This window comes from Nomascus leucogenys, chromosome 6 (assembly GCF_006542625.1).
Source record: "Nomascus leucogenys isolate Asia chromosome 6, Asia_NLE_v1, whole genome shotgun sequence".
Taxonomy (NCBI): Eukaryota; Metazoa; Chordata; class Mammalia; order Primates; family Hylobatidae; genus Nomascus; species Nomascus leucogenys.
The window spans coordinates 76,089,220-76,111,180 of NC_044386.1; the positions used below are offsets into that span (position 1 = coordinate 76,089,220).

Consider the following 21,961-nt stretch of genomic DNA (forward strand, 5'->3'; position numbering starts at 1 on the left):
AAAGTATACAGTGGAGGGGGGGTGGTCACCCTGAATCAAAGTGGAGCCATTATTTCCATCAACAAGAATAACAAAATCACTACATGGTTACTAGAACCTCTTCTGCACCAGCTCTCCTGACACCCTACTGACAAGTATTTACGGCTTCCATGGCTCTCTCAGACTGTCCAGGACTCTGGCCTTCAGGAGCCTCAGACAGCCCTGCGATGCTCCTAGCTCTCAGCTCCTGCCCCACTCATTGTAACCATTCTCAAGGCCACTGATTAGAAGGGTTCAATATACAAATCTATCCACATGGCATTATCCTAAGGTTGAAGATTTTACATCGAGGTGCAAACTAACAGGAGAGGTTCTTTGAGTTTACATTAAGGGAGGGAAAAAGGCAGGGGGTGAGTGGCTTTAAGTTTTCCTTCAGACACGGAGGATCAGCCTGCTTTGAGAAGCCCAAGGCCCATTTCTGCTCTAACCAGATGAGAGCTGCAAGAAAAATAGCCTGGTTTTCTCTTTCTTTTCTTTTCTTGTCTTTCCTTGCTTTTCTTTCCTTCCTTCCTTCTTTCCTTTCTTTCTTTCTTCTTTAGCAAATGTAACATGAGAATGAGACTAACTTTGAAATTTACATTCAGAAAATATTGATCTCACATTCATGATTTTAACCCTCAGGGGAAAAGAAAGTATTTGACTCTGGTTCAGTGAGTTTACAGCACTGTGATCAATACAGAGATTAACCTTTGAAAAGGCACCCAGTATTACATTAGCATCTGTTTTGACCTTTGAGAAAATATGAATGTCTGCCTGGCTACCCTTGAAGCAGCAGATAGAATGAGGGCTTTATAAATCTACAAAGAATTTTATTATGTTTACTGTTAGTCAATGGTAATGATCCCTTTGAATCACACTGAACAAAGCCAGGTCATTTTCAAATATTGCTTCGAATACAGTATTTTCTAGATAGTTTATTCTCTAGATATTTTTTCACTCTTTCATTTATCAACTTGATGTTTTCAAAGCCTCACAATAATTAGCTATGTTCTAAGAAACCACAAAAGAAAACAAAATGAGGTGACAAAAGCTTTACTGGAAGCTAAATTCCACAAGAAAATTCAACTTAATGTGTCTCTATGTTTAAAGAAATAGTAAAAATCGGCATTACCAATTAATGAGACACTCTTTAATTGACTGATGTATCTTACGTGGGTGGTACAGAAATGGTGTGGCCTGGTCCCCATGGAGGAATGTCCTGGAGACCATATTTCTGCCCATTGAGGGAATCTAGAATTAGCATAATCTCTAGTCAGAAAATCATTTTCTCCAGTGGAGCAAAATAAAATCATATCCTCCCTAGGAAGTGCCACAAAGAAGATTCCTCAGGCATAGCAGAAAGAACGAGTTCTGGACTGTGGATTAGCGATGCCACTGTCTTGCTTCTGGTAGGCAAGGTACTGACAGCCACCCAGTGCCACATCGCTGTATCTGCTCACAATAAACTCCACAGATCAACAAGAAATGTAGATTAAGCCACATGGACAGCCTGCCTTTCGATATAACTAGAAGATGGAGAGCACCATAAACTCCACATTATTACTTGGCAGTAAAGAAGAAAACACCAATTCCCAGCCAAGCTGTCTCTCAGGCCCCTGCCCCACACCCTGGCAAGGAGCCAGAGAAATCCAGATAATTTTCATGAAAAAGAGAAGAAAGAAATAAAAATTCTAAAATTGAGGAAACTAACAGCCAGAAGTAGGAAGGCCAACCTAAGCGTAAAACCACTGGAAAATGATCCTAGTGGATTTGTGTATAGACTATGGAGAAAAGACATTGACATACACTGGACTCCAGGTGACAGGCAGGCATGCATCATCCGCAAGAGAAACAGCCAACAGGCAGGCAGGCGTGCCCATCAAAGCCTGGCAGGGGAAGGGGAAAAACGGGGAGGGCGGGGAGGGAAATGCAGAATCCTATAAGACAAAAGGAACCAAAAATGAATGGACACGCCCCACAACTGAAAAAAATAAAAATAAAAAATAAAAGCTGTTACAGAGACTGCTCTCCACCACACTGACCAAAGAATAGGAATCTTCTCAAACTAGGAATCCTGGAACTGACTCCGGCTGGCCACCCTGTCCACTAGTACATAGCCGAAAGCTGACTGCTCCTGTGCAAGGCTTTCCTAATAATAAAACAGGGCATGAGAATCTAAATACTGAAGCTGGTAAAGATTTCCCCAACAAGCCACATGTAAACCAGGAAACACAAAACCGCATACAACACTCTATACTAAATTCCATACCCTCAGATAAGCACTGGGGATGTGCAAAATCAACCTGAATCCAAAACCCAAATGCTGAGAGCAGAAAATGACAAAAACATGAAGAATAAAATGAGAAGCCAAAGAAAAACACCAAATCATGTCAGAAATGAAGATTAAATTATAAGGTGTTCCAGGAAGACTATAATCAAAAGAATATGTAATCAGGGGCATTAAAGAAAGCAAGCAAACAGGAGGCCAAAAACAAACTGAATAGTAAAACAAGCCAGAAAGAAAGTGGTTGAAATGGAAGCCAGGCCAGTGAGACTCAACATAAAGAGATCCGTGAAATCGTAAAATATAACAAATACTTAAAACTCTGATCCAAGAAACCTTTCTGGGCTCAAAAGAAGACACAATGCTACATGTTAGGCCCATGGATACCCAAGGGATACCTGGGAATATCTTAGTAAAACTATTAGACTCTGAAGATAAATTTTTAAAACCCTCCAACCCTGTAGCAAAATGATCAAATAACTTCAAATGTAAGAGAACTGGGCTGCCATCACACATCCCACACACACATACAGCTGAGGCCACAATGGAGTAACACCTTCATGAAACCCAAAGAAGGTATGTGTGAACCAAGGGTGTATTAGGAAGCAAAGTGTCTTGTCAAATGTTAAGGATGTAGAACACAGCCTTAAACCTACAAAAGCTCAGGGGTACTGTACCCAGGAGTTGATCTTGGGCTTTCAAAGATTAGCTTCACCTGTCAAAAGGCAGGAACACTTCAGCAAAAGGGCCAGTGGTGAGCATCTAATAAACTTAATCATGGATCTAAGAGAAACAAGCATAGAACAATGCGGGTGGAGGAAAAATGAATGATGTTATATGTTTTGAAAGCAGAAATACTTCAATTAGTAAGTGCGTGGAGAAAAAGGGAAGAGAAAAGTACTGCAGAATAAACTTATCAGTGGTCATTTAGGCAAGAGGTAGAAGTCAAAGGTTATCATTAAAGATAGACAAACAAGGTATAAAAGACTACATAAGAAAACAGAAGACTAAAGACAAGTGAAAAAGCATAAGATCAAAATACAAACCTTTCAAATTGCAAGGAAAAATTTTAGAAAATAAAAGAGCAAAAAAAGATATACACATAGAGAAACATAGCAACTAAAATATACATAAAACCTATAATATTGAAAATGTGTGAGTCACATCAATAAATGTGAGTGGACTAAATTCATTTATTAAAAGAAAACAATATTTTATTTTGATTCACAAAGCAAGTCCCAACAGTCTATACGAGACATACCTAAAACAAAGTGATTTAGAAAGGCTAAAAGCTAAGCAAATGATTTGTGATTCCAATACCGAATAAAGTACAATCAAGTCAAAGAGCATTAAGCATGACAGAGGGGATGTTTAATAGTGCTAAAAGCCTCTGACTCACAGTGGAGATAGAACAGTGATAACTATGTATCCACCAAATAACATAGTAACCACCTTTCAAAGATAAACAGTAAGAGATTGAAGGAGAAATAAAGAGACACACTTGTAACAGGAAATACTTAACATGCCACTTTAAGTACACGACAGATTTAGTGGACAAAAAATAAGTAAGGATATAAATGACCTAGTATAATCATTTGGTAGATTTGAGAAATATGTAAGTTTATACAATAACAATAGAGAATGCACACATAAAATATGATCAAATTTGGTCACAAAGAAACCAGAGGTAAGTTCCATCAAAATAGAAATAAAATAAAAATATTATTCAAACTGGAAACTGAAAAGAACTATTATTAAACATCCAATTCAGCTGAAAGGCAAACCACACTGAAAATACAGAAATCCTAGAAATAATGATAATGGAAGCATTATATATTAAACTCCATGGAATACATTTAAAGCAGTGTTCAGAGGAAAAAGCATAGCCTTAAACACTTATGGCAAATGAAACAAACAAATAAAAATAAATGAAATAAATTCGAAATTTGAAAAAACTAAAGAACAGCAAAGTAAACTAAGAGAAAGCACTAGGAAGGGAATGATAAAGAAAAATGTAGCAATGAACAAGGCAGAAAATAGAAAACTAGACCTAAGAAATACATCAAAATCTTATTTTTTGAAAAATAAAACAGAACTAGATGAATCACAAGCCACTAATCAAAAACAAATCCACAGATAAGAAATGACAAGGGGGAAATAACCACTAAAACAGACAAAATTTAAAAGTAATTCTAAGAAAATATTTGCAGACCTCTCGATACCAATATTTTCAGGGTAATTTTAAATTATGTGTCTATTCCAATATTTCTGATCCTAATAAAAGTGTAATCCAGTATGTTGTCTCTCGTAGCTCCACTAATCAAGACAGTGCGCTACTGGAGAGGGACAGCCATCCGGATCAATACACCAGAACAGAGAACCCAGGAACAGATCCACAAAGATGCACTCAGCTGATGAGTGACAGCTGCAACAGCAACTCAACAGAGGAGCCATAGCCTTTGAACCAAACGGTGCTAGAGTGCAGCGATATCCATAGGCAAAAATAAAATAAAATAAAACCTTGATCTAAACCTCACACCTTATATGAAACTTAACTCAAAATGGAACATGAACTTAAATGTAACATGTAAATCAATAAATTTTGGGGGAAAAAAAGGGCATAGGAGATAATCTTTGAAAAATATCTAGGGCTAGGCAAAAAGTTCTCCTGTTGTCATGCTTTTGACACCAAAAATACAACATATTAAAAATTTTTTTGACACACTGGGCCTCATTAAGATTCAAAACTTTTGCTTTGTATAAGAACCTGTTGAGTGGATGAACAGTCTACAGACTGGGAGAAAATGTCCTATCTGCTTTATTCGTAAAAGCCCCAAACTGGAAACAAGTCAGGTGTTCTTCAGTGAGGAGATAACTAAACAAACTGTGGTCCATCAATACCATGGAGTGCAATGCAAAGAAATCAAATACTGGCATGTGAAACAACTTGGATGAATTGCTAGACAATGATGCCGAGTGAAAACAGCCAATACAAAAAGGTCACGTGTTGTATGATTCCATTTATGTAGCATTCTTCTAATGACAAAATGTTAGAGACGGAGAAGAGATTGGGGCAGGGGTAGAGGTGGGAGGGATGCAGAGCTGGCTGGAAAAGGCCAGCATAAGGGTGCCTTGTAGCGATGGAATTCTTCTGTGCCTTGACTGCATCAATGGCAGCATCCTGGCTGTGATCTTCTACTATAGTTTGTCAAGATTTTACTATCAGGGGTTTCTGCACAAAGGGATCACAGAATCTCTCTGAATTATTTCTTACAACTGCACATGAATCTACACTTATCTTGAAAGAAAAAGTTTTAAAAAATTAATGAAAGCAAAAAGTATAGATAAAAATGGAGCTAAAGTTTATCCATTTTGACAATAGAATATCTAAAATTCCTTTGCAAAATTTAAAATATAAAATTAAGCTTAAAAATAGTCACAACATATATATCAGAACTGATTTCTGTAGATGCAAGAGAGCTTCTGAAAAATAGGAAAATTCATCTCAAGAGAAAGACAAAGGCAAAGGATATGAATAGAAAGTTTACAAAATAAGAAATGCAAATATTCAATGCTTATACAGAAAGAGTATAAACCCAGTAGAATTAATTAAAACAAAACACGAGTCTATTGTTAGCCAGCCAGATGAACCTTGAGTGTTTCAAACGGCAGTGACGAGTTTCAGCAGTGAAGTTCAATAAAATGCGTGAAGAGCAACATTTCTGGATGCCAGCTTGTCAATATTTATCTGGATTCTTAAAACATCACTCATTTAACCAGCAGTTCTATGTCAGAAAATTTATCTTCAATTATCAGAAATGAAACAAGGTTTTATCTATAAAGACATTTATCACACCATAACAAGAAACAGCAAGCAACCTCAATGCCTCAATGTAAAATAAACCGGGATATATCTGCCTGTTGTAGGCATAGCTATTCTATTTTGGAAGGACAATTTATGTCCTGGTAAGATGCTCACAATAGAGTATAAAAAATAAAAGGTAGGACGCAATGTGATTCAAAAGCTTTGTAAAAAATATGTAATCTATGGTAGGCAGGAAAAATGTAAGAAAACACACCAAATTATGATCAGTGGCTATTTCTAGGTAGCAAAATTATAGGTCACTTTTGTATTTTATTCGTTTACATATTTTCCATTAAATACTTATCTACATCATGAGAGAAACAGTCATTTTTTTAAACATTCTGTACTGTGTATCACAGGAAGCCCCCTTTTATGAAAATAAATCTTTGAGTTAGATAAAAGTCGAATTAGTGCATGTGCAATTGCAAATTAAGCAATTCATGCAAATAAAGGCCCTACCACAATTAGATAACCATTCCCTGGGCAAAAACTGTTCTGATTTCTGCACAGCAAGGACCTGGCAAGAAGGATAGTCAGAGCTGGAAGAACTGGAACCAGGCAAAAACAAGGAAGGAACTCTGTTGACCACTCACCACAGGGACACACTCTCCATCCAAGAAGATGCATGTGATTCATAAGGCTGGGACTAATGAGCTTTCAGGGAGACAACTGGCAGTCTTGCCCAAGCTTTCTGAGGCCACCGACTCCCTGTCATACTAGCCGTTCACCACAGTAACTGCACACACACACACACACACGCATATGTGTGTCACACACTGCACACCAAATGCAAGAACTATGTGAAAAGTTCAGTGCCCACATGCATCACCCACTGGAGCTGAACCTCAGGCACTTTACGTGTCCCAGGGTGAAAAGTTCAGTGCCCACATGCATCACCCACTGGAGCTGAACCTCAGGCACTTTACGTGTCCCGGGTGGAGTGGACGCAAACCCTTTCAGCTGGGCAGATGCCCTGGTTATTATTTCGAAGTGCTACTTGGGAAAAGATCAGACTGGGGTTGCCCTAAAAACCTTCTTTTTAAAAAAATATTAATGCCAGGCCTCCCATGCCTACTTGTGAGACCAACTGGTGTTGCAAAAAGCTATGAGGTTTTCCTGCTCTCTGAAATCCAGCCTATGGGTTGCCAGGAAGTAGAGGGGCCACTGTATGGTACGCTTGGCCAACCAAAGAAGAGGAGATGGAGGACGTGAGAATGACGGCCTTCCAGCGTTGCAGAAGTTAGGAGCCCGGCCCAAATGAAGGAGGCAGAGCTGGTAGGTGAACTGAATCTCCCCCTGCTGCCCACTCAGCATGCTTGTCTCTGATCCCCTCTCTTGGCTGTGCTCTGGGTCTGACCCTCACTGACCATAGAGCAAAGATGAGAAGACGGCAGTGTGCGGTAGGTCACCCTGCAAAGGCCACTGCTATATTTGCTGTAATAAATGCTGTTCTCATTAAGATGATTCTTGTTTAACTGACAGGGTGATTTCTTTTATGCTCAGCAGAGGCAGATGAGAGTCCACACAGAAAGAAGTGGGTCAGGCATTAAGTTCTGAACCCTGTCCCTTAGCGGCAGGGTCAGTGATATGCCCAGAGTCCCACTGGGAGATGCACATTCAGCGTCCCCTGTGACTCACACCCAAGTCACCCAGGAGTGTCATTCAAATTAATGCCTCAGCAAAATTACCAGGTTTTACTAGTTTCTTACGAACCATGGAAATGGCCAATATAATAAGTCTGGCAAAAGCCAGCGTGCTAGTGTTCAAAGAGCCTGCTGTGTGTGGGTCCTCACCCGGGTATGATGGCCAGGGTTCTGTTCCCAAGCCAGCCCCAGGCAGCAGTGCCTGGTGCTGGGATCGCCGTCTCCACTGGCTACAGGGTTCTCTGCCACTCAGCCAAAGTTGAGGTTCCAAATCTTTACCCGAGGCTGGTTCTGAGAACCATCATTGTGCATACACCCCATGCGAATATACAAAGAACTCCACAGAAATCTTGCTCGACACCAAATGAATGAAGTTCATTTTAACAGCACCATTTGACAGGGGCTTGCAGCCTGCATTCTGCCCCCTCACCTGTTTGCAATGGGCAGTGTGTGACTCACACACAGACGTGCCGGCAGTCAGGGCCCCAGTGCAGACCCAGCTCCTCCTAGAGCAGGCTCTACTCTGCAGGCATCCATCCACTGGACGCCCCCACCGAGGGCCTTATCTCTGTGCAGTCGTCCTGAGAGGTGCCCACACAAGGGAGGGATGCCACTGCCAGGCTGCCCCCATTCCACCACCCTGGCTTCAGTATGCAACATTATGGAGTCTTTGCTAGCAGGGACTGTGCAATCCAGCACCGTCTTCGTGGACAGTCAGGGCACAAGTTCCCACTGGAATTTTGAAGAGGACAGCCACATGACCTGGCAAGCCCACAGTCATTTCCTGGCCCCCTGACTCAACCTGAGTCATCCAGGATGTCTGAACCATCCTCTGTGTTATGGAGCTAATCCCAGCAATTTTTTTTTTTTCTTGACACGGAGTCTTACCTGTTGCCCAGGCTGGAGTGCAGTGGTGTGATCTCAGCTCCACCTCCCGGGTTCAAGTAATTCTCCTGCCTCAGCCTCCCGAGTAGCTGGGATTACGGGTACATGCTGCCACGCCCAGCTAATTTTTTGTGTGTTTTCACCATGTTGGGGATTCACCATGTTTGCCCAGGCTGGTCTCGAACTCCTGAGTTCAGGCAATCCACCCGCCTCGCCCTCCCAAAGTGCTAGGATTACAGGCGTGAGCCACCAGCAATAAATTTTTAATGTGTTTTTTTCTGAGCTAATCTCCCCTACACCACAGTCTCTCTACTTGCTAAAAATATGCTTATTTTAGCATTTAATGTGTTTTTTTTTAATTAAGTAAACTTAGGAACTAGACAGTTTAACAGAAAACTTAAAGTGAGTTTAAAAGTACCTGAAAAATTCCATGAAGGAGAACCCATATCCATGCTGTTCTGCGATCCCTGCACACACGACGTTTGCCGACGCGCCAATCAGTGTCCCGTTACCTAAAGTCAAAATTTAAAAACAAAATCCCAGTTCATCTTGGTGGTAAGCTTCTGTTCTCTTTGGTTTGTAATATTTAGATCATCTCACAGGCTTTGATTTGATGATTATTTTATAGCCAAAGTGACCGCTTTGTAAATATCTGGAAACACACACACACGCAAGCAAAAAATAAGCTCACTGATTGCAAATACCATAATTCATTTATGGATAAGACCATGGCTGTTGTATTTAACAGAGTGGAGGAAAGCTAAGGAGAATGGGCAAGTCACTGTGGGGCTGCGTGTCTTTTAGAGAAAAACACAAGCAGGGCCAACAAGCAAAGCCCAGAATGTGTGTCCCTCGGGAATACAGTCTCAGACAGGAACCACCTTCCTCTGGACTCCAGGCCCAGACACTAGGAAACTCTTTCAGTGGATGAAAGGATAGGTAAAAACAACCAGGTGGAACCCCTTTCCTTCACGTCTTCACCAATGGCATCTCCTTGACAGAAAACGCCTCTCTGGGTAAGCTTTTATGACTGTGCACACATGCATGCATGCCATCCTCGCAGCCTGGTGAGCAATAGGGCCAAGGTGGCCACTTGGGTCATGAGATCCAACCCCCACACACACTCACACCCAGGGAAGGCCCAGGAGCCTTCTCCGTCACTCCCAGCCATCGTGGTCAGTGTTCACAAACAGGCGCGTGATTCAGGCTCAGCCAGTTTATCTGAGTCCTGATGTCCGTGCACACACAGTTGAGGAAGAGTCACCTTCCATCTCCATCTCTCTCTCCTTCTATGGAGGGTAGGTGAACTGTGCAACACTGCCCTGGAGCTGCCTACAGCATGTGAGTGTAAGGGAGCGACCTTTCAGAGGCTGGACAACATGAATAACAGAGCAGGTGGAGGACCCACGTCCCCATGAAGACACAGCACAGACAGGGTGAGCAGTGTGCCCAGGTGTCAGGCCAGGAAGTGGCGAGTCCTGATGGTGAACCATTCTGGCTCCAGAGGAAGATCAGTGAGAGGTGGGGCTCAGGCTGCCCCAGGCCTTTCCATAGACAGCCATGCAGTGTCTGAAAGGCCTGGAGCAACTGCAATATGTGAGTCTTCGGAGCAGTGCTGGCCCAGACAGCCCCCTCTGGGCACTGTTGCACCAACGTTTCCATCCCATTGTCCTGCCTGCCAACCCCGCTCCTTCCCTGGCCAGGAGACCTGCCCAGTGAGACTCCACACCCTTGCCAAGCCATCTTACATGGCCATCATTTCTCACTGTCTGACAAGTCTCTTCCCACAAAGAAGCTGATGTTCCTCAGCAGGCCCTGCCCTGCTCGGCCCCCATGAACACACCTGGGTACCAGGACAGCATCAGCCTGCACCCTAAACCCTGCTAATTCCAGGACGTCATGAGTGGAGCCCAACCCATGGTCCAAGTTTACATTCAGCAACTTGTGTGAGTGCTGAAAATAAAAGACTCCACTTATTTTCTCTCCCATTAAGGATTAGTGATTGAAAAAATGCCCATTTTCCAATTAAAATGATAGTTTTGCAGGCAGGTCCTGCCCAGGTGGAGAGCATCTCACCCTGTCTGCTGTGGGCATGGATTCCTGATCTGCGAGGGACCACTTCCCAGGAAACAGAAGGATCTTTCCATTTCCTTTTGCAGGTTGCCAAGGTGAGCTGCTCAGGAGGCTATTTTGGTCCTGAGCACTCTGGACTCAGGGAAAGGAATGGGGAGGAGGAAAGGATGTTGAAGGATCTGGAGGAGGGGCTGCGTACCACCTGGGGCCTGCATGAGGAAGGCTGGGTGAGGATGCGGGGCAAGTGGGGAGCACTGTGGACACAGCTCTTTCCTTGGAAGGGGAGATGCAGCTGAGGACAGACAAGGGCAGGGCTGGCTTATATCATGGGGGTGACTGCTCAGCCTTTAGACATCAGACATCAACCCATCTTCTCAGGAGTGTCGTGTGGGTGACACCAGAGGGGCTGCTCTCCCCCAGAGGTCCTCCTGCAACCGGATGTGTCTGAATTGCCTGGCCTCCCTCCCCGAGGACCCTCCTTCTCAGCCATCCCCTTGCAGAAGTCCTTCGGCCTTCTCACAGACTCATAGCCTGAGAGGCAGGACATCAACTTGTGAAGTCGCACAGAGCCCTGTTTATTTAAAGAATGCTTTATGGGCAACAGAAACCTGATGAACAGCACTTAGACACGTGGGCGACCACCTCCTCCCCTATAAGGAGAAGCCTGGAGACAGACAGTGGGGAGCTGGTGCTAGGCCTGCTACTGTCAGGCAGGTCTCCACTGTTCTCGGCATCTCTCTCCCCTCACAGGATGGCTTCCCAGCCACATCTAAGGCAGGAGGGCAGGGAGGAGAACTGGCAACAACACATTTTGATGACAAAGGCAAAGGCTATGGCAAAGGCTCCTACACAGGCCCCTCCTGTCTTATTGGTCAGCAAAATGAGACAAGCAAGGCTGATACCAAAGTGGAGAGGAGGCCCTGGAAAGGAGGCCAAAAACAGGAGGCCACGGAGAGGAGGCTCTGGAAAGGAGGATGGAGAGGCCCTGGAGAGAGGCCTGGAGGTTATGGGTCAGCCCTGGCAGGTCCTGCACAGACGTATTGGAAATAGAGGGTGTCCGCCAGTGCAACAGAAGGAATGCTAGATTTAAATTCAGAAGACCTCAGTTGAAGTCTCAAACCTTCTAAGCTCTGTAAGCTGAGCAAATCCACCACCATTTCTGTTATATTAACTGAGGTATTTGTGATAGTAGGGACAGGAAGATGCAAAACCAGCCGGTGTTAGCCGTAGGAAGCATTTACCTCCTGGGGACAGGCAGTCCCAGGTGGCACAAGTCCAAGTCCAGACGCGGCAACAGCAGAGCTCTGTGGCACCATCAGGACCTGCTCCCTGCACCTGTGCACTCTGCCGCCTGCCAACAACACGCAGAGCCAGCCCACACTCGAGCTGCAGATGCTGCAGGCATCTCCTCACCATGCATCCAGACATGACTGTGGCCAGAGGAGGGAGCGGGACCCCTGTGTCTCCTGAGGTTGGTCTCAGGGCCAGGAAAATCATTATCAGAAGCTCCTCCCTCCCCCACAGAAGACACTCCCTCATGTCACCTGGACTCCATATGGGCTTTGGTCTGCCCATCCCTATGCCAGTCCCTGGCCAGGACCAGAAACCCAGCTGCCCATCCCTCCCTATCATGGGCAGGGGCAGAAATGCAGGGAGTCTGCTTCCTCTGTGTTTATGAGGACCGTCACCACCTTTCCCGGCATCTCCTGGGGTGGTTGTGGGGTTCACATGAGATTAAGAATGTGAGCCTATTATTCAGATGCCAATAATGTTGCAGCCATTTAATAAGATACCAGTGGGGTTTTAAGGGTATTCCATGTCGCATGAGCTCCATGTGGTGGGCAGAACAAGGCCCCAGGTGTCAGTTCCCCAGCTCAACCCTGTCTCCCAGTTTCCATTGACGGAGAAGCACAGGGGGGTCAGGCCTGCACATGAACAGCCCTGCCTGTCCTGGCACACCCAGGTAATCCTGAATGGGAAGACAACGCATGGATCCAGAGGCAGAACAAGGGCATTTTCAAAACCGTGCCTGGCTCTGTTTTTGACGAACACTGCACACAAAGGATCGAATCTCCAGGGTAACTCCTATGTCTGCAGTATACATTCCACTCAATAGGCCACACTCTCAGAACAGTGATATTTTCCACTTGACAGGAGACATATAAATTAACTCTATGCATGGACATTCCCTTCGGCGAGTTGAAGAGCCACCAGTCCTTCAAGACCTGGATATAACCTAAGGAAAGCAGCAGGCTTAGGGTTTGAACACAGCCACGTGTGGCCTGGATTGGTGTGAACACAGCCACATGCTGCCTGGATTGGTGTGAACACAGCCACATGCTGCCTGGACTGATCTGAACACAGCTACGTGCTGCCTGGGTTGGTGTGAACACAGCCACATGCTGCCTGGATTGGTGTGAACACAGCCACATGCTGCCTGGGTTGGTGTGAACACAGCCACATGCTGCCTGGACTGATCTGAACACAGCCACATGCTGCCTGGGTTGGTGTGAACACAGCCACATGCTGCCTGGTTGGTTGAACACAGCCACATGCTGCCTGGACTGATCTGAACACAGCCACATGCTGCCTGGGTTGGTGTGAACACAGCCACGTGCTGCCTGGGTTGGTGTGAACACAGCCACATGCTGCCTGGATTGATCTGAACACAGCCATGTGCTGCCTGGGTTGGTGTGAACACAGCCACATGCTGCCTGGGTTGGTGTGAACACAGCCACGTGCTGCCTGGGTTGGTGTGAACACAGCCACATGCTGCCTGGACTGATCTGAACACAGCCACATGCTGCCTGGGTTGGTGTGAACACAGCCACGTGCTGCCTGGATTGATCTGAACACAGCCACATGCTGCCTGGATTGGTGTGAACACAGCCACATGCTGCCTGGATTGGACTGTCTGAACACAGCCACATGCTGCCTGGATTGGTGTGAACACAGCCACATGCTCCCTGGGTTGGTGTGAACACAGCCACATGCTGCCTGGACTGATCTGAACACAGCCACATGCTGCCTGGGTTGGTGTGAACACAGCCACGTGCTGCCTGGGTTGGTGTGAACACAGCCACGTGCTGCCTGAGTTGTTGAGAAAATAGTCACATGCTGCCTGGATTGCCCACAGCCTCTAGATAACCACAGCAGGGAAGATTTCTTCACTCTCCACGCTCACTTCACTTCCTCCCCACAGGTTTTCTGCCTCAGGATTGCACCTGCCAGTAACACCTTAGCATGTGCACTTGCCTCCACCTCTGCTTTCCAGGAAACTCAGGCGAAGGCAGGTTTTTCTGAAGGCTTATTTGAATTGTTCTTAGCTCTTCATGAAAAGAGCAACCAAAAAGTACTGGGGCCAGACCAGTTAAAAAAAAAAAAAAAAGTTGTTTCAAAGTATCCAGTGAATCACCTCCAATTTATAGAGCAAATGCCATTTCTAAAACCAAATGAAAACTTCTATTTAAAGTGTTCCTCAGAATGCCAGCCCTGGAGGATGGGAAGCTGGTGTTGCATGGGGAAAGAGCTTCAGCCTGGGCTGGTGAAAAGAGCTCTGCAGATGGACGGTGGTGACGGCTGCACAATGCTGTGAATGTCCCTAATGCCACTCAACTGTGCACTTACACACAGTTAAGATGGTACGTTAGGTTACATATATTTTACCATAATTTCTGTAAAATGCCAAACCTTGAGTCAATGAGAAAGGGCCTTGAGGGAATAAGTGTAGAGTTAACTCCCAACACAACCGCACTCCTGCCGTGCCAGGAACAGGTGCCTTTCAATCGCCAGAGCTACTAGATTAAAATGCTCCCAAGACTGAATACATTCAGTATTCACTGCATCCCTGCTTCCAAAGCGTGCTCAGTTAATAAGTGTCTAATCCTATTTTAGGAATTAGCCTATAAATGGCACACATTGATGTCTCTCCTAGAGAAATCTCCTCCACACTGATCCTACATGTTTTGGGGAAATCCAAATTAGTTCACGAGGCCTCTCACTCTGTATGACCTGGCTTCAAACTTCCCTGTCTGCAGAACCTCCTCCGATGTCTCCAGTCTCTCCTTGGGGCCCCGTGCACTCAGGGCACACCGCCGATACAGGACGTGTCAGTCTATGCTGTAATCTTAGTTTAGGTGAACATTTTCCCCACTCGACAGCAGGGGAGTGAATTCACTGTCTGTTACAATGTCAGGGTATAGCAGATGCTCAGCAAGTTCAAATGAACAGAATCCTCATAGGGGATGCATTTCCAGGTGTCCTCGGATCCTGTTCCTTATTGTTGATGTTAAATGTAGCTCTGCATTGCCTTCCTGGGACTGGTTCTTAGGGGCAATTTCAACAGTTCTACACTCTCAGAAGAACTTGAGGCATCAGTCACTGACTTACATGAATTAGCTGTCCGCTGACATTACAGAAACTTCACTGAAGGACATTAATCCCCCTTTTCAGCCAAGGAGATAAACTAACCAGAGAGGTATTGATTTAATAGTCAGAAATCAATCAAAGAACAAAGAAAGCTGGATTATCTAAGCATACCTGGATATAAGAATAAAGACTTAAAGTGTATCTGATGTGTTGATCTAAGATTCTTCACAATCCCCCTGTGTTCCCAAAGGTGATCAGGCTTCTTAGATGTGAGATTCTCTCCACAGCAACTGCATCCACAACCCTGTGTCTGGTCACCAGAGGTCAATCTCTCCCAACACTCTCTCTAATCCACTCCTCACTGTCTCCAAAGTACAATGCCCACCCCAAAAAAATCCTTTAATCTTTCTTCCCACTCTTATGGGTTAGAGTCTCTACTTTTAGCTGACCCACTTCTCCCTCCACTGCTTACAGAGGGACTAAGAGAGAAAGAGAACTGCAACTGAGGATGGCTTCTGATTCAAAATCTGTTTCTAAACCTAAGCACGACCCACACGGGCACAGGGTGGGAACACATTAGCTGGGAGGCATCAGAACCAGTCATCCCCAGGCAATGGGCCCCGGAAGTTGGGGGCAGCTCTGCAAAGAATGGGAAAGAACAGAGTTGCTCTGGAATTGCTCCGTCAAAGCTGAACATGTGTGTCCACTCAGGAAATCATCCAGACTCTCCTTCATTTGCTTTTAATTTGATACACACTAAGTGTCGCTTTGGGCTGGACAAAAGTGTGGGCGTGCACCCCCACCCCCAATGCAGTCAGCAGCCCCTTACCTCCCAGGCAGGCACCGAAGGCCAGGGCATACATGAGCGGCGGTGCGGGCAGGCCAACCTCAGGGTCATGGCTCAGGTTCAGGAGCACAGGAATCTGTGGAGGAAGAGGACACTGATGCCACGTCCCATGGAAGCTCAGAGAAGCTGCCATACTGTGACCAATTTAGAAAATCCACATGCTTTCTCAGCATTCAAACTCTAAGGAGCATAGGATTTGTGGAAAGAAACCAAAGTAAACTTTGGAATCCACAGAAACTTGAGTTTGAACTCATCTGTATGTCTTTGATGCCAGCTGCCACCAACTGGTCCTCCTGGTCCTGAGCCCCGCCAGCTGCTGTGGCTCTTATACGGGGTAAAGGCACATAGAGTCTGACACAGGGCCTGAGAACGCGGCCATTAAAACAGAGCTCATAGAACCCTGGAGTGCTGTGCTAACTATGCACACGTCATCTTCAATCCTCAACGTCCCTCAAGTGTGCTGTTACTCCTTCCTTTGACAGATGAGGAGACCAGGATGCAGAGAGGCACAGGAGCACAGACCTTGAAAGCAACCCAGCTGGAACTCACACACAGTCCCCTGACCCTAAACTGCACGCTGGGTCCCCTGTGCTAAGCCACTTCTCACGGCTGCTCCCTGCCAGGCACCCTGAGCCTGCTAACATTCACAGCATGACAACAGGTACCAGATTCTACAGCCAGGAAGCACCATTCTCTAGTCAGCCGTGCCAGCCTCTGGTGCACCTTTCTGACGTTGATGCACTTTGCATTATTGTTATCAATGAAACACAGTGACTGCAAAGTTTCTGTAAGAAATTTGTGTTCAAAGAGCATGCCTCCTTTCGGCTTATGTTGCTAGAAGGAGCTGGGAAGGACACAGCCATTGAGCCTGCCTCCGGGAGGCTCTGGAGTATGGAGAGCTGTGTTGTCCCCATCAGACACCTCAGAGAGCTCACGGGGTGTGAAGGAGAGACCTCCGGGCCCGCCACCTCGGGCAGTTGCGTATGTCAACCACTCTAAAGAGCAGCAGGAGGAGGAGAGCGCCAATGGTGGCTGATCTGGAAAACAATACACAAAAACACAAACAGAAAGTGGGCCCCAGTGTGGAGATGTCAGTGATGTGCAATATTATTTGATGCTGAGAATTAAGGGGCAAAAGAGCCACCCTCTGCTGGGTGCTCAGTCCCCCAGTGTCATGAAAGAGGTGCCTTAGGGCTTGCTTGGGAAGATCCGTTCACTCTCAGCTCCTGACCGCTGCAGCAGGATTTCGTGTGTGCCCTCTGCTGCATCCCACTGGGGCAGGTGGGTCCTCCTCCCCACCCCAGATTCTGGGCTTGCCTAGTGGCTTCCTTTGACCAATGGAATGTGGGTGGGTTGGACAGAAGAGCTTGTGTTTCTGCATGCCCCTCTGGAGGTTCAGGCTCTTGGCCACAACAGAAGATGGAGCCTGGGCACTGCTGCTGCCCTGGGGAGTCCCCATGGGGAGGACATGTGGAACAGGGTCCCCCCAGCCCCAGCAGAGTCCAGACTAGGAAGCTGCAGCCAGGCCGCTGACCCATGTGCCCGCTACTGCACACGTCTCCACCAGCCCTGGGTCTGGTTCTCAAGAGTTGCCTTGCAGGGTCTGAGAAGGAGCCCTTCATATTTGCTGGGTCACAAGGGGCATGTTGAACAGCTCAATTTTTTGTTGTCAGTAGCGTCAAATATACACTGGAAGAGAAATAAGTAGCACGCTAGGAAAAGCATCTGATTCTGCGTCTATCGATCTGATGCAGAATCAGAAACTCCTGACAGCAGGGTGCTCCCGTGGAGTCCCTGAGGCACTTTTCAAGCTTTGCTTTTGTTGTCTTATGATAAACGCAATTATCATAGAGGCACCTTTAGACTTGATGTCTTCATTCTTTGGAGGACTGAGCGAAGTGCAACTTCTCACAACAGCCAGTCATCAATGAGCAGAGCTAACACACACACGTCACTGTGAGGCCACAGGGCCCCTAGGCACTGAGCACCATGCTGTCGGTGCAAAGCCAGCCTCCACCCTACAGAATGGCGCATGCCACCCGGAACAAGGAGACAGGGTCAGAACAACTAAGCACAGGACCCTGGGCCCTTGTGGGGGCATTGCAGTATCAAGGGAGGGGGCAATGTCTTCAAGCTTAGTGATGCCGAAATTCCAGCAAGTGCTCCTATGCTGTGAGGTCCATCACCCAAAGCCAGAGAAAACCTACCCCAAGTTCCAAACTGCATACTTACAAGTGCCACATTCTGTTACAGGCTGATTGCTTCAAAAAGTATGCTCTGACATTGTTTTCAAAGCAAGCCCTCTCTGGGATTTGCAATTCTGATAAGAACCAGCTCCTTAAACTCCAGAGCCCAAGGATCTCCCCGCAGCTCTGTGGCCTGTCCTCCCAGGCTCTGCCTTGATCAAGCTTCCCTTCCCACAACATAGATGCACCACTTGCCCCTTTAATTCTGTCCTCCATGCAGCCAGCCATGACCTTTCCACCTCTGAAGTCTGCCCATGCAACTGACTTGACTCCACACCCTTCAATCTGAGGCAAGCCCTCCCTTGCCAGGTTGTCCTCTGCCTCACACCCTCCAGTCTTCACAGGCCTTGACCTGAGCACCACCTGCCACTTCTGTGCAGTTGCCCATGCCCACGTCTCCACCTAGGCACGTGGTCACTCTTGCCCTCACGTAGCCTCCCGCTCAGCCCATAAGAGGCTTGGGCATCTCTCCTCTGAGAAGTCTCCCTGAGTTCCTCAATGTGGCTGCTATTTTATAACACACTATGCCCAGAGCTTACTTTCATCATTGCATTTAACACTTATCCCTCCTCCACTGGATGGGACCATGTTATCTTGTCTATGCTCATTTATTCTTAGTTCAGTCAATAATTATTCTGAATATTCCATTTTGTGTCTGGTTCTGCTCTAGATACAAGGGATGGAATAGTAAATATAAGACACAAAAATCCCTGCCCTCATAGAGCTTGCTTTACAGTGGCAGACAGAGAAAAATTTAAAACTAATGAATGACAGCACAGAAGATGGCAGAGCAGGAAGCTCCAGGAATCCACCTCTGCCTAAAGGATGACTGAACTGGCAGGAACTGTCTGAAGCTACTGTATGAGCTCCCTGTGGCTGCTGTCACAAAGCACCACGAGCTGGGTACTGAAAACAACAGGACTTCATTGCCGCAGGGCTCTGAAGGCGAGAGTGTGAAACCAGGTGTTAGCCTGGCGGTGCTCTCTGATGGCTCTAGGGGAGGGTCCTTCCTTGCCCTGCTGGTGTCTGCTGTAAAGGCCCTATTTTCATATAAGGTTACATTCCAAAGTACCTGGGGTTAGGACCTCAGCATATGTTTTGGGGAGACAACTCAATTTAAACAGTAACTATTTTGGAAGTCTAGAGTGTAGTCAAACACCTTCAGCAACCACAGGAAAGACTGATAAAAAGGGTTTTGGTGAATTTTGGCTTTTTTTATAGTGGTTGTCACTCCCCATCTCTCTCCCTGTGGCAGGAAGCTGTGGGGGTGGCAGGAAGCTGTGGGGGTGGCAGCTCATGTTTAGGATGTGACTTGCTGATATCAGAGCAGGCAATAATGACCTTGTCCTCCAAAAACTGAGGTTGTGTATGTTGATTACTGGCCACTGTTTTGATCACTGAGGGGCCAGCACAGAGGGTGGCCATTGTTTCAACCTCCAAGTGATGGAACAGCTTCCAGGGAATTTAAAGTGGCAGTAATTATTTCTGTAGACACACAAACACACACCTCTAACACACACACACACACACACACACACACACACACATTTGTTAGGAGCCAGAAATTTAAGGAAATCTTTGTCAGTCTACTAGTTGACTATAGAGATAATAGAAGAAAAACTTCAATGACCATACACTTTTCAAAAAAAGTTTGGAAAAGTCATAAATGGATGGCTCTAGCGCTCAACGAGCAAGACTCAGCAACATCTGAGGAATGGGAGAATTAGATCTCTAGTATTACCACAACATAATACTCAAAATGTCCAGCTCTCAACAAAGAAGATTACACAACATACAAACAAATAGGAAAGTGTGGCCCATTCACAGAAAAAAAATTGACAGAAATAATCCCTGAAGGAGTCTAGGCATTAGAATTATTAGTCAAAGATGTTAATTCAGCTATCTTAAAGAGGTTCAATAACTACAGGAAACCATAGGCAAAGAGTTAGAGGAAATCAATAAAATGATGTGCAGACAGAATTTAAATATCACTAAAGAGACAGAAATTATAAAGAGGAATCAAATAGAAATTCTGGACCTGAAAGTATAATAACTTAAATGAAAACCTCACTACAAGAGTTCAGCAGCGGAATTGAGGAAGCCGAAGAAAGGATCAGTGAACTTGAAGATACGACGTTTGAAATTATCAGGGCTTATCTAGAATATTTAAATTCATAAAAGACAGAAAGTACGATGGTGGTTGCCAAGGCCTTGGGGGACTAGGGAATGGGGAATTATTTTTAATGGGTGCAGCGTTTTAGTTTTGCAAGGAAAAGAGCTCTGGAAATGGATCATGGTGATAGTTGTATAATAATGTAAATTTACTTAATGATACTAAACTGTACACTTAAAAATGATTAAGATGGTGAATTTTATGTTACATCTGTTTTACCACAATTTAAAAAAATAAATAAAATTTAAAATGTCAAAAAAAGAAGAAATTTTAGGCCTGAGAAGCAGAAAGTAAAAGAAAAAAAATAAATAAACAGAGCCCAAAGGACCTGTGGGACACCACCAAATCTACCAACATATGCATTATAGGATTTCCAGAAAGAGAAGATGGAGAGAAAGAGACAGGAAAAATATTTAATAGGCATTCAGCTAATAAAGATGTAATCTGTGAAGGAAGTAAGGACTGAACTGTAAAGGAAGTAAGGACTAAATAGTCTGTATGCTATTGAAACTAACTTGGTATTATTCATGCAGGTTGTTACATATTTAGGATGTTAATTGAAATTTCCAAGATAACCACTAAGAAAATAACTATTAAAATATACAGAAAGTTAAAACAAGGTAATCAAAATTGTACACTACAAAAAATCAACTACATAAAAAAAAGGCAGTAATGGAGAAACTGAGAAACAAAAAGTCTAAGATATGCAGAAAAGAAATACATGGTAGAGTAATTCCGTCTTTATCAGAAATTACACTAATTATAAATGGATTAAATTCTCCTGTTCACCTGAGGTCAGGAGTTCAAGACCAGCCTGGCCAACATGGTGAAACCTCGTCTCTACTAAAAATACAAAAATTAGCCAGGTGTGGTGGTGGGCACCTGTAATCCCAGCTACTCAGGAGGCTGAGGCAGAAAAATCGCTTGAACCTGGGAGGCAGAGGTTGCGGTGAGCTGAGATCACACCACTGCACTCCAGCCTGGGGAACAGAGTGAAACTCTGCCTCCAAAAAGAAAGAAAAAAAAACAAAACAGAAATTGGCAGACTGGATAAGAAACAGGATACATCTATACACATTTTGTTAACAAGTGACTCTCTTTAGATACAAAGACACAAATAAGTTAAAAGTAAGAAAAAAGATTTTATATGTAAACAGTAACCAAAATAGAACTGAGGTGGGTACATTATTGTCAGACAAAATTGAATTTAAATAAAAACAGGTTACAAAAGACAAAGAATAACATTATATATTTATAAATGATTCAATACAGAAGGAAGATATAACAATTATAAATATTTACACACCTAAAAATAGAACATGGAAATATATGAAACAAAAATTGGCATAATTGAAGGAGAAATAGATATTTCTACTATAAAAATTGGAAACATAAAATATTCCCCAAGATAGACCATATGTAGGGCACAAAACAATTTTCAATAAATTTTAAAAGATTAAAATAATATGTAATATCTTTTCTAATTACAATAGAATGAAACTAGAAATCAGTAACAGAAGGAAAAAGAGAAAATTTACAAATATTAAACAATCAATGAG

The 21,961-nt window shown here is 44.7% G+C and overlaps 1 protein-coding gene across 2 annotated transcripts in view; it reads right to left on the minus strand.

The window, feature by feature from the left end:
• Positions 1-21,961, minus strand: part of OCA2 (OCA2 melanosomal transmembrane protein) — a 333,437-nt gene that overhangs the window by 81,162 nt on the left and 230,314 nt on the right. For both annotated transcript variants that reach the window (XM_030813816.1, XM_030813815.1), the window contains 2 exons: positions 15,966-16,059; positions 9,114-9,207 (listed from right to left, as the gene is read on the minus strand). In XM_030813816.1, the coding sequence (XP_030669676.1) occupies positions 9,114-9,207; positions 15,966-16,059 (188 nt within the window). The remainder of the gene's footprint in view (positions 1-9,113; positions 9,208-15,965; positions 16,060-21,961) is intronic.